Below are 17,749 nucleotides of genomic sequence, written 5' to 3'. Positions count from 1 at the left end.
ATGAAACTGCTTCATCAAACAAACTGGAGAGGCCTTCCGTTCAGCTCTCCGAATGTCTTTCACCCCCTGCCACACCTCGAGACAACCTCCCACTCTACCACGGATGAGGGGTCAGCCTCAATGTGGGCAGTATCCCGGGCAGCCACAGCCGTTGTCCGATTGGGGAATGCATGGGACAAGCTGGCCATCCCTGACAAACCCCCACCTGGACCCCACAGTGATGCCCATTGGCAACAGCCTCAAGCTGTGTGACCGATGCCAACACTGCCTGAAGCTGGGAGCGAAGGGATGCCAACTCAGCCCGCATCCGAACACAGCAGTTGCAGTCCCTAACCATTCTAAAAACTGTTGTGCAAAGAACATCTGAACTAATCTACAGAGAGCACAAACAATTAAACACAAAATTTAAACGGTTATTAAAATACAAGATTGCCTAGTAAATGCAATAATGCTGCTACTTGCGCACTGCTGACACACTGCTCGGCGGGGGAAGGATACTACGTGATTTTACACTATTCAGGTACTAAAAAGCGATACTACAACTCTCAAATACTATAATACACCTGAAATTTATGAATTAAACAATGCAAGTACCCAAAAACACACAAAGAAATTAACAATTAAACTATGTAACAAATAAGCAGCTAAGAGTATACGACTTGCTGCTGGCAGCTGCTTATCCAATGGCGGCAGGGAGCCCACTGGCTGTGACCAACCGACACTGGCCGTTCAAAACAAAAACAAAAGACAGACAACTACACAAATTTACACTATTCAGCTACTAAAGCACAATCTACAACTCTCAAATACTATAATATGCCCAAAATTTATGAATTAAACAATGCAAGTACCCAAAAACACGCAAAGAAATCAAGAATTAAACTATGTAGCAAATAAGTCAGCTAAGAGTATACGACTTGCTGGTGGCAGCTGCTTATCCAACGGCGGCAGGGAACAGGAACCTCAAATCAAATCAGGATTTTGACGCTCTATGTGCCAACTGGAGAGAATTTGGCACAATATCTTTCAGTAGGATATCCAACACCTCTGTTGATCAAAGTCGAGCCGAACAACTGCTCACATAAGGGCTAGAAGTGGACCAATGCACGTAAAATGAAAGAATCGAGGAGTAGAAAGGAAATACATAGAAGGCTGTAAAGAAATTAGACAAATAAAGAAGATGTCTTATGTTAATATATCTCTTGACTCATTTCATATCCTTGAATAGTTTCTTGATGGGAATGGATAGACTCACATCCAGAGCCATGGCCTTCAGTGGGCCACAAGTCATGTGGATAGTTCTCTTGAAGAGAGACAAGGGTCTGAGTTCAAATCCAATCACAACAAATAGTCTAAATCTGCTGGGAAGTTTCACAACAATACACACACTGTTCCAGAATGAAAGATCCACACTAAAATCAATCCTTAGGCTGTGGCTAAACAATTGTGCTACAGCTTACTTTCTCCAGGTAGCACTAGTCTAACAATGTATTCAGGAAGATTTGAATAATCTGGAAAGTAGGTGACAGGTTGTGATGGAAGGAAGCAGTCAGGTGAGTTGCGAGGTGTGTTGCATGGCTCAGTAAGAATAAATGAAAAACACGATCCTGGATGCATTTACATGAGGCTGATGTTTGGGTTGGGTTGGGTCCGCAGAAATATAATCTTTTTTTATATGAACAGAAAATCTAGCAAACAGCTACAATTATTATTTACCTTTATTATTATTGTTATTATTTATTCACAAACCTATATTTCTATGGTCAGTGTTTTTCAATGAAAGGAAAACTTACGTCAATAAAGAGGTAAAAAATAAATGTTTATTTGCTTATTCTGCAATATACAGAAAACACTGTTGATAAAGAAAAAAAAGTGCACACACACTCACTCTGTCTGTCCAAAAAGGTTCAAGACTGAGTTAATAAAAAACAGAGAGAAGTTGGAAGTATTAATGCTTCAGGTGTTCTGCAGAGTCTCCTCTCCTGTGTCCACCCCCCCCCCCCCCCCCTCCCCCTCCCTCTCCCCAGTCCAAAACAATGTGAAGAATACTCATGTAACCAATTTGAAAAGTCAGAAAAGTCCTTCTTTGGGAAGGCTGTTCCACTCACCCATCACATTTGCACCTCCTTCTTCAGTCTTCGCAGACCACATTTTGTTAGGGGGTCGAGGTTTAAGGGATATATACGTGATGACAACAACATTGACACATGACAGCCACATGTCCACTGCTTAATGCAGCCTGCTCACAACTGACTCTTCAAACTTTACACATTTGTTACATCAAGTTGCCACTGTAGTTGCTGTGCTGATGTCGCTTGTATGCCAGAACTACAATCATCCTTGGGTGGGCAGGTTATATATATTTTTACCTCTCAATATTGACATAATAATTTTCTCTTTCATTATACTGCTTTGAAGATGGAAACATAAATTTTCCAAAACCAATTTGGGAATAAACTTCAAAGAAAAACTGCAGTTGTCTATCAATCTTCTAACCCTTCAGCATCAATCTGGGTTTGACTGGAATTCTGGAATATAGCTTTAAACTGTCAGGAAGTTTGATAATTTGTATTGCATGTAACATTAGTTTTTGGAAATTAGGTCTTAGTCTATATTATGGACATAATGACAGTCTGCTTTGTATTAATATGAAATATATTTTCATTTTTAAACACAGTGGTGTAAAGTTCTATGGACAAATCATGTCATGACAATTTTTGCCTTATACATTTTGGTTGCTAACCTATCTAGACATTATCTAACTCTACATGCTGATATCTACTCAGTGAATTACAGTTAATGTCAGCTTCTGAGTAAATAAGATATTATTTCCCTGGAATGCACAACATGAGATTAAGAGAGATATGAAATATCATTTGACCTATGCCTGGTGTTGTTGAGCTTAGACCATTGTCCCTTGCTTCATCAACAAGTACCACATTTATCTGAGATGCCCTTGGCAGATAACTGGTGTGTTTTCAAAGATGAGGGCCATAAGTGCTGACGCTTCAAGAATTCAGTATTTGATTTTTTTACATCCAGAGTTTAGTTTTATTCCTCTGGTAGTACCTTGAAGAAGAGTGCATTAAACCTAACTGAAATACTTACACATTTATGCGACTGCTCAGTTCAGACAGGCACTTCCCCTAATGTATTGAAATATCTAAAGTCATTCCAGTACATAAAAAAGATGAGAAAGATAATGAAAATAACTACAGGCCCACAACAATTTCCTTCTGCATTTCAAAAACATTAGAAATAATTTTGGTTACCAAACTTATGAAATTTGTAAATAAAAACAATAGGGTATGCAATGAACAACATGGATTCAGAAATAATAAGTCAACAAAAACTGCTATTTATGAGTGCATCAATTCCATATTAGCCTGATGGACAAGAAACAGAAATCAAGAGGAGTTTTTATTGACCTGTCACAAGCTTTTGACATGGTGAAAAGTTGAAAAATATGGTATTCGAGGTCTGTTCAACAACTGGATCAGTTCCTTCCTGAACAATCATAAAGGCAGTGTGCATCAAACACACAAATACCGACCTAAAATTGTATCTGAACACTTACCAGACTTCAAAAAATTAAATATGGTGTACCCAAAGGATCAGTAATGGGATCCCTTCTGTTCACTCTGTATATAAATGATCTCAACTTAAACATGGATGCACATAAAACAATTTTAATTGCAGATGACACCATAATTCTCCTAAAAGGAGAAACTAAAGAACATTTAATCAGCAAACATTGTCACAAAACAACTTAGCAGCTAGGCACAGAAGAATCAACTTGTAATAAGTAGTAAAAAATCAATTGCACTAAAGTTCCACAATGCTCCAAACAAGGACATATTTATCTCGTTGGTCTCTATCAATGATGAACTTGTTAGTAACAGAACTGAAAACAAATTCCTAGGACTTTGGCTGCAAAGCAATCTTAAATGGAATACGGATACTGAATATCTTAATGCACAACTGAGCAAGACATGTTACCATCTTTGCTCACTAAAATCATGCTGTACTGAGAAAACAACAATGAATGCATACCATGCCTACTTCCATTATCACTTTAAATATAGAGTCACTTTCTGGGGAAACTCTAAAACATCTAATGGCACTTCCAAATTACAAAAAAGTGCCGTTAGAATCATAGTTGGATGCAGATTTTGAGACTCTTGCAAACCTCTGTTTAAGATATCTGGTATTATTCGACTGGCCTGTGTATACATTACAAAAATTCTCATACACATTAAAACAAATGTTATAGATACAGTCTGCAGAAAAAATGTGATGATTATTTTACCAGAAAAGAACAAAAATTTACATATAATTCAAATCAACACATCTTTGTGCCAAATATGTACTTTCCACAGGGGAGCTAAACTTAATAACAAACTTCCTGAAACTATTACTGAGGTCAAAATCTTTGGATAGTTTCTTAAAGTCATATTTACAGCGAGACCGCTTTTACTCCATTGAAGAATATTTAAATTTGTGAAGTGTGCTGCATGAATACATAATGTATAAAGTGTTCTATTCCAACCTTAAATAAGTATGCCCAGAAATCACTTTCAGAAGTGTAATTATAACCTGACTTGTCCAATGACGTATGCAAAAGATGCTTTTGTAGACAACAGAACCAATAAATACAATACAGTACAATACAATACAATACAACTTATCAAAGTGGTTGTCCATTTTCAAATGCCAAGTCAAGGCTGTTGTCACTAATGTCAAGCAAAACTAAGAGATGGTCAGCAAGCTGTTATTCAAAACTAGTTCTATTACACCATCATATTCCAATTTATAGAGGGTCACTGAAATACCTCGAAGCAAACAGATCTATTTAGACATGATCTGCCTATTTTTATTTTATGCATGGGAAATCCACATTTTTATTGTTTCAGGTTTACCCAACAGTAACAGTATACTGTGTTGTGATAGCTTTTTTATTCAGGGATAATTTTTATATTGATACACAATGTACGGAAACCACACATTGCCAACAGGGTAAACTGTTCACAGTGTCATGTTGATGGACTGATATAGTGTGGGAAATCTGGAAATGCTGGATACATCATATTTGCCAGTGTGACCATATAACCTGCTAACATGATTAGCCAACAAAATATGAAGTGAATGAATTCATATTGTTACAATACAGGATGGCGGATAAGTCACTGGACAACAATTTAAATAAAAGACTGAATTATATACATAATTCTGAATCATATCCAAGAAGTCCTCCCCCCCCATGAACCATGGACCTTGCTGTTGGCGGGGAGGCTTGGGTGCCTTAGCGATACAGATAGCCGTACCGTAGGTGCAACCACAACGGAGGGGTATCTGTTGAGAGGCCAGACAAACGTGTGGTTCCTGAAGAGGGGCAGCAGCCTTTTCAGTAGTTGCAAGGGCAACTGTCTGGATGATTGACTGACCTGGCCTTGTAACTATAACCAAAACGGCCTTGCTGTGCTGGTACTGCAAACGGCTGAAAGCAAGGGGAAACTACGGCCGTAATTTTTCCCGAGGGCATGCAGCTTTACTGTATGATTAAATGATGATGGCGTCCTCTTGGGTAAAATATTCCGGAGATAAAATAGTCCCCCATTCAGATCTCCGGGCAGGGACTACTCAAGAGGATGCCATTATCAGGAGAAAGAAAACTGGCGTTTTACGGATCGGAGCGTGGAATGTCAGATCACTAAATTGGGCAGGTAGGTTAGAAAATTTAAAAAGGGGAATGGATAGGTTAAAGTTAGATATAGTGGGAATTAGTGAAGTTCGGTGGCAGGAGGAAAAAGACTTCTGGTTAGGTGACTACAGGGTTATAAACACAAAATCAAATAGGGGTAATGCAGGAGTAGGTTTAATAATGAATAGGAAAATAGGAATGCGGGTAAGCTACTACAAACAGCATAGTGAACACATAATTGTGGCCAAGGTAGACACGAAGCCCACGCCTACTACAGTAGTACAAGTTTATATGCCAACTAGCTCTGCAGATAACAAAGAAATTGAAGAAATGTATGATGAAATAAAAGAAATTATTCAGATAGTGAAGGGTGACGAAAATTTAATAGTCATGGGTGACTGGAATTCGGTAGTAGGAAAAGGGAGAGAAGGAAACATAGTAGGCGAATATGGATTGGGGGAGAGGAATGAAAGAGGAAGCCGCCTGGCAGAATTTGGCACAGAGCACAACTTAATCATAGCTAACACTTGGTTTAAGAACCATGAAAGAAGGTTGTATACATGGAAGAACCATGGAGATACTAAAAGGTATCAGATAGATTATATAATGGTAAGACAGAGATTTAGGAACCAGGTTTTAAATTGTAAGACACTTCCAGGGGCAGATGTGGACTCTGACTGCAATCTGACCTGTAGATTAAAACTGAAGAAACTGCAAAAAGGTGGGAATTTAAGGAGATGGGACCTGGATAAACTGAAAGAACCAGAGATTGTACAGAGTTTCAGGGAGAGCATAAGGGAACAATTGATAGTAATGGGGGAAAGAAATACAGTAGAAGCAGAATGGGTAGCTTTGAGGGATGAAGTAGTGAAGGCAGCGGAGGATCAAGTAGGTAAAGAGACGAGGGCTAGAAGAAATCCTTGGGTAACAGAAGAAATATTAAATTTAATTGATGAAAGCAGAAAATATAAAAATGCAGTAAAAGAAGCAGGCAAAAAGGAATACAAACGTCTCAAAAATGAGATCGACAGGAAGTGCAAAATGGCTAAGCAGGGATGGCTAGAGGACAAATGTAAGGATGTAGAGGCTTATCTCACTATGGGTAAGATAGATACTGCCTAAAGGGAAATTAAAGAGACCTTTGGAGATAAGAGAACCACTTGTATGAACATAAAGAGCTCAGATGGAAACCCAGTTCTAAGCAAAGAAGGGAAAGACGAAAGGTGGAAGGAGTATATAGAGGGTCTATATAAGGGCTATGTACTTGAGGACAATATTATGGAAATGGAGAAGGGTGTGGATGTGGATGAGGATGAGATGGGAGATGGGAGATGCGATACTGCGTGAAGAGTTTGACAGAGCATTGAAAGACCTGAGTTGAAACAAGGCCCCGGGAGTAGACAACATTCCATTGGAACTACTGACGGCCTTGGGAGAGCCAGTCCTGACAGTGAGCAAGATGTATGAAGCAGTCGAAATACCCTCAGACTTCAAGAAGAACATAATAATTCCAATCCCAAAGAAAGCAGGTGTTGACAGATGTGAAAATTACCGAACTATCAGTCTAATAAGCCACAGCTGCAAAATATTAACACGAATTCTTTACAGACGAATGGAAAAACTAGTAGAAGCCGACCTCGGGGAAGATCAGTTCAGATTTCGTAGAAATACTGGAACACGTGAGGCAATACTGACCTTACGACTTATCTTAGAAGAAAGATTAAGGAAAGGCAAACCTACATTTCTAGAATTTGTAGACTTAAGAGAAAGCTTTTGACAATGTAGATTGGAATACTCTCTTTCAAATTCTAAAGGTGGCAGGGGTAAAATACAGGGAGCGAAAGGCTATTTACAATTTGTACAGAAACCAGATGGCAGTTATAAGAGTCGAGGGACATGAAAGGAAAGCAGTGGTTGGGAAGGGAGTGAGGCAGGGTTGTAGCCTGTCCCTGATGTTATTCAATCTGTATATTGAGCAAGCAGTAAAGGAAGCAAAAGAAAAATTCGGAGTAGGTATTAAAATCCAGGGAGAAGAAATAAAAACTTTGAGGTTCGCCGATGGCATTGTAATTCTGTCAGAGACAGCAAAGGAGTTGGAAGAGCAGTTGAATGGAATGGACAGTGTCTTGAAAGGAGGGTATAAGATGAACATCAACAAAAGCAAAACGAGGATAATGGAATGTAGTCGAATTAAGTCGGGTGATGCCGAGGGAATTAGATTAGGAAATGAGACACTTAAAGTAGTAAAGGAGTTTTGCTATTTGGGGAGCAAAATAACTGATGATGGTTGAAGTAGAGAGGATATAAAATGTAGACTGGTAATGGCAAGGAAAGCTTTTCTGAAGAAGAGAAATTTATTAACATCGAGTATAGATTTAAGTGTCAGGAAGTCATTTCTGAAAGTATTTGTATGGAGTGTAGCCATGTATGGAAGTGAAACATGGACAATAAATAGTTTGGACAAGAAAAGAATAGAAGCTTTCGAAATGTGGTGCTACAGAAGAATGCTGAAGATTAGATGGGTAGATCACATAACTAATGAGGAGGTATTGAATAGGATTGGGGAGAAAAATGATGATATTGCCCCACAAACACTCACATCAGGTTGATTTAGAGGCTGTTCTAACAAAAGATTTTGATTGTCAGTATACCAGCAAGTGCAGTTATGTCTGTTAACTTGTCCACTTAACTAAAAATTGGCCTTGTCAGACCACCCAATTTTAACCAATACATAGGATCAAGTTCCTGTTGGTCAAGCATAAATTCACAAAATTGAAGATGTCAATCTGGGTCATCTTCAAGCAACCAATGTCATGTGTGTGGAATGTGAAGTTTAAACTCCTGTTTGTGTAAAATTCTTTGCACTGTCCTTCATGATAAATCCAGCTCAGTTGCTAATCGTCTAGTTGATTTTCATGAACTGTGTGTTACAGCTAAATATACCCGCGATTCATTTTCCTCAGTCGTGACTGTTGCTGGGCGGCCAGATCTTGGTGCTTCCATAACAAGTCCATGTTCTCCAAATCTATCTTGTATGTCATACCCTGTTTATCTAAATGGTAGTTTTGATTTAAAGTGTCATTCCCAGTCATTGATAATTGCAGCAGCACCACTTTTATAAAATGTATTTAATGCAAAAATCCTTTCTTTTTTCATTAACATTGTGACAATTCAGGAAACTACATATGTAAATGTTTCACAGGTCATGCTTTCAACAGTTCACTAGTTTGATCATTGTATTTGTTTTGTTTGTCGCTGCATCGTATACCAACTTGACTAGGCATAATTATCACCATTTGGTAATAACAACTTAATGGGTTAAAACATCCTACTGTACTACATCTTGCTGTTACTTTAGTTTTCTTTTAATCAACTGTCCCGTGACTTTTGCACCACCCTTTATAATGCAACTGAAAGAAAGTTTTATTGAGGCTTCCAGAAGTCATTAATTTCTTCTGAAACAGGAAAATGGATCTAGAATATACTATGTACATTGTGAAAGACCATTAAAAAATAATTGAGATGAATAAACCTGAATACAAAGAATGAATGTTGATTTTCAACAAGATAAAAAACCTTATTATGAATTTAGTTGACCTTTTTCTTAAAGTTTTTTTTATTTTAGATTTCAAATAATGCAAAAAATGATTCAGTAATTAAAGGCAAAACAGTCTATCTTTTTTCCATTGTGCATATTACAAGAGTACTTTTTGTCGTTACCTCTGCATAGGCTAGTGAAAGTGTGCGTGCATAGAACACTTGAGAGTTGTTTTTCGCAGTGAAAGGATCAGCTCCAGTCTTTTGTAATTTCTCCAGTTTCTCCTCTGTTGACACCAGCAACCAACAGATCAGCCATTCATATGCAGAAAGCAAGGCTATGTAACACAAAGAGAGAAATTACTTCATGGATAATATCTTTAATGAAACTAAAACTAAAAATAAAGTGTTATTATATTATTGGCATATTCTCTCAGTACTTGGAGAACACAGACATAATAAAAAAGTGAAATACATAGTACTGACATTCCACAACAATACTTATGTTATAGTTTCTTGTGATCAAATATAGTTCCATTACTCTCCCTCACTAAAGTGGCAACAGTCATTTCATATTTTCTCACCGTAAGATAATGTCCTTCTTGTATATAGTATAACACATCCACCTCCACATTCCAATGACACCTTTGCTTGTATGTTCTTACACTTTTTTGCTTTGAGTATAATGTAGTGTCAGATTTACTTGTTCATAGCTTATTTGTGTATTTTTATTTTTATTTGTAAATACCTGAATGAGTGGCTGATAGTTAAAAAAAGCAAGGTGCAACAACAGATCATATGGATAACACAGCATTACAATGCTAGTTGCGTGGCTTATGAGCTTTAGTATATTTAAAACTGAAAGTATTGATTCCATATTCTTTTTCTCTCAAGGCTGAGGGCAGTAAGCCATGGGAGGCTCAGGTGTTGTGTGATGAAGTGTGAAAAGTAAAAGTCAAAGGTTCTGGATTTAGTCTGCAAATGGTCCTGAGACCATCTCTTCTGACAGTACTTTACACATATTATACAAAAAGATAATCACATTAAAACTTTCCAGGATGTTGACATGTTGTTGTTGTTGTTGTTGTGGTCTTCAGTCCTGAGACTGGTTTGATGCAGCTCTCCATGCTACTCTATCCTGTGCAAGCTTCTTCATCTCCCAGTACCTACTGCAACCTACATCCTTCTGAATCTGCTTAGTGTATTCATCTCTTGGTCTCCCTCCACGATTTTTACCCTCCACGCTGCCCTCCAATACTAAATTGGTGATCCCTTGATGCCTTATATGTTGATGTTCACATAGGCATTTAATATAAATTTGTATGTATGCACTAAATAGAGTACTGCATAAGAAAATAACTGAGTAATACTTGTTGACTCAAGATAAAAAAATCACCCTGACAAGGTTGTCAAATGTAGACTTTTGCCGGCCGCAGTGGTCTCGCGGTTCTAGGCGCGCAGTCCGGAACCGTGCGACTGCTACGGTCGCAGGTTCGAATCCTGCCTCGGGCATGGATGTGTGTGATGTCCTTAGGTTAGTTAGGTTTAAGTAGTTCTAAGTTCTAGGGGACTAATGACCACAGCAGTTGAGTCCCATAGCGCTCAGAGCCATTTTTGTAGACTTTCATACCAAGAAATGTCACACTTATTAAAATATATAGGGCATTATGTCTGGGTGCAATCCAAAGGATTTTTCTCATTATACATGACTTTATACAAGACAAAACTGAACTCAAAAACTGTGGATTGTCGAAGGTGACAGCAATCTACAGGCAAGAACTATTATGTTAGAATGAAAAATGGTAAGGTATATTTTCTGGTAACTCACATGGTAATGTGAGTGACTGCTTGCAAAAGAGAATTACTGGCTTTTATTAGAAATTGTTATTGGGCTGTTACCCACAAAAGCTAGTCTTGTGCCAGGATAATGGATGTGCTGAATACTGACTAATGCAATGGTAAACTGCATTAGTGGTAGTAGTAGGAGGAGGAGGAGGAGGAGGAGGAGAAGTTGGTTTTTGGGGTCAGTCTGAAAACTAGTCTGGTGTGGTTCCCTGAGTAAGCTTGTTACTCTGTGCATAACTACTACAATTCACACTAATTTGAACTTGCTTACCATTGTCAGGTCTCAGCCTCCCTATACAATTTTTTCCCTCTGTGCGTAATGAGGATGTGATTTATCGAATAAGTCCTAGTTTTAGTCAAGTTGTGGCATCACCTACTTTTTAACCCACTCTGATTTAGTATATCCTTGTTTGTTACCTAAACAACCTGTATAATCTTCATCAATTTGCTGTATCACCACATTTCAAAATCTCTTCTGATCTTGCTTTAACTGTTTATCATCCACATTTCTTTTCCTTACAAGGCCACACATCAATTACCTTCATAAAAGACTCTTAACATTCAAATTAACACTTTTATATGTTAACAAATTTCTATTTTCAGAAATTATTTCCTCACTATTGAATATGATAATGATTAAGTTGAAGAACTCTTGGTTTGTGTGTCACAGATTACACACTGAACTCAATTGCAAATAACTCTTGGTAATACTAGAATTTTTTCCCCTTTCAACCATACTTTAACTGGTCCAATTTATAATTTTGTTTGCTCATTATACTCCATCTCATTTTGAAGACATCAATAGCCTCTAACACCAATATTTTAGCTCCTGTGTTCAGATATGCTGTTTCCCAAGTCTTTGGCATACCTATTTCAGTCACAATTGAACTTAGGTCTACAATTTACACATCATCTCATTTCTGGGATGTCCTAACTGGCGAGCCTCTTCAGATGTCACTCAGTTTCTTTTTTATGTTCACTGGACTTTCCTCAGTAGTAAAAGACCTGAAAAGGTTTGTCTGCTAGCTGAAGTTAAAAAGTTGGTACAATGCAGACACTTTAATGTGACAGTTTTAGGTGCCACATGTTTTGAACTGTGGTTGTGTCAAATACTGGTACATCTTGGACCTGAGCTACCTCGTTTAAGACACTGCCAGCCTCAACAAGCAATAGTGAGGTAGCTATTGCCAAAAGCTATGCACTGTTTATTGCTTGTGCTTTTTTTATTTTGATATGAGTGAAGAAATTAATTCTGATTCATCACAGAGTTAGATTATAACCATGAATATGCCAGAAGGGACTGGTGATCCTTCTGACAGTGTGTCAAGTTCTGCTTTCACAGAAACAAATAACATGGGTGTAGGCTGGCTGTACCATGAGATGGCTTGTTTCCCCACATTGCTCCTCTCCTGTCTGGCAGTCAAAATTCCAGTTGGTTTAGGCTTGTAGCCAACATCCAGTTCATAGTGTCTGCCCTCTGCACTATAGTGTGACCAGAAAACAAAATCTATTTACATATTTTGACCACAATGGAAGTCTTCTCCTAACATTTTCCAGCAAAGGAAATACATGCACGTTCATTCATATGCACGCATGACCACCAGCAGCTTGGACTGGCACTGCAGTCCAAGCTGCCAGAGTTGCAGTCATGTGTAAGTGAAGTGTGAGCTTTGCTTGCTTGTGTGAAAGAAAGAATGTGTGTGTATGTGTGTGTGTGTTTCCTTTTCTGAAGAAGGCTATGACTAAAAAAGATAAGTGAGTAACACCCTTTTCATTGTGCCTCTCTGCAACACAACCTCTCATCTTTAAGTCGGTAGCAATATGTCATTTTCCTTACACTGCTAATGTCAAAGTAGACCTACTCGAAGGATCACAATGGTGTATCAGTATGTGATGATTTAATAATGTTTCAGAAATTAGGTGAATATGTAGCAATTTTCATATTTAAATAAAATAGAAAGAAACTTCCACATGGGAAAAATATATTAAAAACAAAGATTCCAAGACATATGTCTGCTTGTGTCTGTATATGTATGGATGGATGTGTGTGTGTGTGGGGGGGGGGGGGGGGGGGCGTGCGCGCGAGTATATACCATCCTTTCCCCCCCCCCCCCCCCCCCCCCCCATTCCCGGGATTGGAATGACTCCTTACCCTCTCCCTTAAAACCCACATCCTTTCGTCTTTCCCTCTCCTTCCCTCTTTCCTGAAGAAGCAACCGTTGGTTGCGAAAGCCAGAAATTTTGTGTGTGTGTTTGTATTTTATTGTGCCTGTCTACCGGTGCTTTCCCACTTGGTAAGTCTTGGAATCTTTGTTTTTAATATAATTTTCATATTTGTATTCTCAAAGATGTTAACAATTTTCTATCAAGATTCACGAAAACAAAAATTTAAAACATTTCAAAGAATACAATATTTTCTGGTGGCAAGGAACCACAGTTTCTCCAGTTCTACAAGAACTTTTCTAAGATTATATTTTACATGTAGTGAATCACCCAAGCTTCCTAAACTCGTAAGCAAAAGATAAAATCAATTCTCTCCTGCTGCTTATATTTGAGGAGTTAGTGCTGGACATCAGTCAATAACTGTAATAGAACACATCAGTATTCTGTTATATATTATGGTAGTTTGAAATATTCAAAGAATTACCACCAGATGTCAGTGCTACGTCAGTTTCCCATGTAATAATAGGCAATACTTATGAATAAACACATGATGTGTAAATGCTCTGGGGTGAGACCTGTGATGTGGATAGCTCTCTGTTGTTCCCATGCAGTGATTTGTCAAGATGGGGAAAAATATCAAGATTCAAGCAATGTTTATGAACTTTGTAAAGAAAAGTATGAAAGCAAAAGAAATTCATTCCAATTTTCAGAACACAATGGGGGACTCTGCTCCTTCAATCCAACTGTTGCCAAGTGGACAATGAGATTAAATTTAGTTGGGACAGTGCAGATGATCCATATAGTGCCACCTGAGATGTGCCATTACCCCAGAAATTATTGCAAAACTGCATAAAATGGTCATGGAGGATAACTGACTGAAAGGCTGATAAACTGTGAAAGGTGTGGGGATGTTTTCTAAATGGGCACATCACATTTTTACAGAGGATGTAGATGTAGGAACTGGATATGAGAAAATTATCTGCTAGATGGGCGCCATACTCTTTCAGGATCATGAACAGAGAAGAAAACTAGTATTTGACTTCGTGGTTCGAAATAAAAAAGTAAATGTTTCAGTTTCTTTTGAAAATACAACTCCTAAGAGGTGAAATAGTGGATGAAAGTTTTTATAGAAATTTTTTATTATGAAAGCATTTTTGAACCTAAACATATAAAAATTTGTATTTGGCTTCTCAGTTAGATATAAAACATTAAGTTGCATTTGGAAATTCAACCCCTAAGACGGTGAAAGAAATGATGAAAATTTTTATGAAAATATACTATTACAGTAAACAATGGAAAAACCTATGCAGCGTCAATCTTCGTCAGTCACTGTCCATCATCCATCTATCTTCCCCCCCCCCCCCCCCCCCCCCCCGCCCTTCCCCCGGTCCCACTCCAGCACTAGACAGCCCCTCCATACACCAACACACACTCTTTTTACTCCTCTCCGTTTTTGCTCCAACCTCCACCCACCTCTACCCTCCGTCTAACCTTCTGCCTGCACCTAGCTGCCCTATCCTCTCTCCACCTTGTCCCTGTATGCTCCCACAAGCAGCACTTTACCATCCCTCACCCCTATCATGTTACCCCTCCCCCTATCCATCCTCCAGCCTCCTTACCTCCACATCCAGATCGCTTCCCCCCTCACATGCAGCTACTTGTAGTCTGGACTGTGGAGCCAGAGACAGTGGTCATGTCTGTGAGTTGCGTTTGCATGAGCATGTGTGTATGTTGTTGAATTTGGGAGAGGGCCTTTTGACTGAAAACTTACTTGTCTGACAGTCTTTTTGTCATACCTCTCTGCGACTCAACATCTCTATATATGGTGAATAGCAATCTAACATTTTCATAATGTTGTTGTAGCAAAACATTTTAAAGCAAAAACTCTGAAAACTGGTAGGATGTGAAAGTTTATATGGAAATATCACTACAAGACCTCAAAAGACAGGATTAACAAAAACCTCCGAATCCGACAGAACTGCTCTTTGACTAGAAGTACATTCAGAAAAGCCTATGCTTCTATGACCTCAATTAGTGTGAACCATTTCAAAGGTGTTGCAATTTGTGAACTAAATAAAAGTAAGCTATTTAACAATCATCATGAAAAATAATTGTCTTTGTCAGAATTTTGTAGAAAAAGAAAGGTATCTTCAATAGATTAATTTTTCAATAGGCTTAATATATATTTATAAAATTATTTTTGTTGTAATTACTATGAAAGTAATCTTTAGTTGTGACAAAACAGATACCATATTTAAATGTGATTTCATGTACAGGGACATCAATTTGAAATGAGAGAACTCAGTACCAGGTGTAAGGCTGGCACTAAGAACTATTAAAATTTTAGTACCCTGGCTGCAGCTTAGTTTGTGTAGACTAGATACACTGTTCATAATGAGTAGAGTCACATGAGCAATGAGCATAACATAATACAAATTCAGTTAAAACAACATGATAAACTCTGTGCAGACTGTACACTCTACGTGAGTAAAACAGAGTGTTCTAAGCTAGTTTTATTGATTAAAACAAATGGTATCATCTCTGTGTAATCATAGCTCAGCTGCAGCATAAAATCCTGCTGTTCTCATGTACCTTCTGTCATGTAAACAGTTGTAGACATGAAACAAGTAACTATTTCAGTGAGAACTATGGACTGTAAAGCACAGACTTACACAGGCAGAATCAGTTAATGTAAATGTGTTTCTGGGTGTAGAGATCACTCCTGTAACATAGATGTTGGTGATTTTTTGTCCACAGATACAGTGGTCCTCTTCTGGGTCTGCTGGTATGCTGTGTTTACATTTGAAAATCCCAAGAGGTGCTAGGCTCCACCAAGAACAGCACGGATGCTATGTGCATTGTGAGAATGTCAATGGCGGATTCTTGTGTAAGTGACGAAAAGTATACAATATTGAAATCAGCAGGCCAGTAGCAAGACGCGTCTGATAGAATCAGTCTATATTTTGACTTGTGTATGACATCAAGTCAGCAGTGGCTGAACAATAGAAAAACTAAGATAATAAAATTAAGCAAGAATTGCATACTTGCCAAACAGGCAATCTGTCTCGCGTGTGTAATCGAGGAGGCCATTGAAATATTAAAACACACTAACCACAGGAATTGAGAAGAGTGTGTGTTTAATACTTTAGAGGCACTCAATGGCGAGGTTACTAGCGCCTTTAAAAATATCAAAAGAAAGAAGTGAATAAAAGGGCTAAAAATGTTGTCACACCTTGAGGAGTAAACCTAACAGAATGAGTCGGTCTGTAAAATGCCTTGAAGCTGCTAAAACTGAAAGTAAAACAAGAAATATGAGAGAATATCTAAAATAGGTGACTAGCTGACCACTTCCAAAAAACATGGGTTAGCCAGCCACCTCATTAATTATTGTGAACATCTCACAAAAATTTTAAGAAACAAATTAGACATTCAACAAAAATCCAAATCTCAAACCATATTCATATGAATGCCACTTAAAACAAAAGGCAGGTCTGTTGGGAAAATAACACACAGTCTGGTCAAATGTGACACAAAGTGATCCATATTCCACAAGCACCACACACTGAAGAGTCCTCTTCCCAGAGCAAAAAGCCATGTGTCATAGGGCTGCAGCCTACACGGAGACGAATAGGAAGGACCTCATCTCGCCTCCGTGGCTGGAAGGACACATACCACTGCCGCACTGTCGATTTGACTAGATACAGCTTATTGTCTGTCACTTCCAGCCATTCTTCGTCCCATTGACGCATGACACTGTACATCAACAGTGAAGTGATAACATGCAGGGGAATAGCACAGTGAACTAGCTGAAGATCATGACATGCCCCTTTGGCTGCCACAACACTCTTTCTTTCACACAATACCCATGTGTCTTTGCAGCCAACAGAAAGCCACCTCCTTCACTGGACTTTGTATGAGGAGGACATTTTGGACTATATTATCAACAAGTGTTGCAGAGACTGAAGAGTAGTCAGGGGTTACAGCAGATGAGGAATTGAGCAGAGACAGCATATCTCATCTGCTTCAGCGCCCTCACAATCATGTATAATTCGACATCAAAGACAGTGAAGTCTGGAAGCAACCGAATCTTGAGGAGATGATCATGGAAAACAACAGAACAACCAACAGAATCAACCTATTCAGACCCATCTGTGAATAAGGCTACATAGTTGTGGAGCTTATTTAAAATGTCAGAAAACATCATGTTAAAAACATAACAGGGTGCAATCTTTCCTGTACTGCACTAAATCTAAAATTACTTTTATCCTCTGAAATAACCAGGATGGCAGTCAGTTAAAATCACAGATTTGAGTCTATAAATGGCCCACACCAAAGGTCTCCAGCACACACTTCATGCAGGTCCCAAAAGGACTCAATGCCCATGGAGCATTCCATAGCTGCACGGGCAATGGTATGGTATGTTGGGGGAAGTGGGAGATGCAAGGGAACGTACACACGTACACAATGATGAAATGCCACAGGATGGTAAGTGGCAGTCCACCA

General features: G+C 38.5%; 1 protein-coding gene across 7 annotated transcripts in view; it reads right to left on the bottom strand.

The window, feature by feature from the left end:
- Positions 1-17,749, bottom strand: part of LOC126267337 (peroxisomal acyl-coenzyme A oxidase 3-like) — a 124,648-nt gene that overhangs the window by 34,080 nt on the left and 72,819 nt on the right. For all 7 annotated transcript variants that reach the window (XM_049972446.1, XM_049972449.1, XM_049972445.1 and 4 more), the window contains one exon: positions 9,422-9,576. In XM_049972446.1, the coding sequence (XP_049828403.1) occupies positions 9,422-9,576 (155 nt within the window). The remainder of the gene's footprint in view (positions 1-9,421; positions 9,577-17,749) is intronic.

Source organism: Schistocerca gregaria, chromosome 4 (assembly GCF_023897955.1).
Source record: "Schistocerca gregaria isolate iqSchGreg1 chromosome 4, iqSchGreg1.2, whole genome shotgun sequence".
Classification (NCBI taxonomy): domain Eukaryota; kingdom Metazoa; phylum Arthropoda; class Insecta; order Orthoptera; family Acrididae; genus Schistocerca; species Schistocerca gregaria.
The sequence above is the reverse complement of the archived record's forward strand: the minus strand, read 5'-3'. Positions and strand labels throughout refer to the sequence as shown.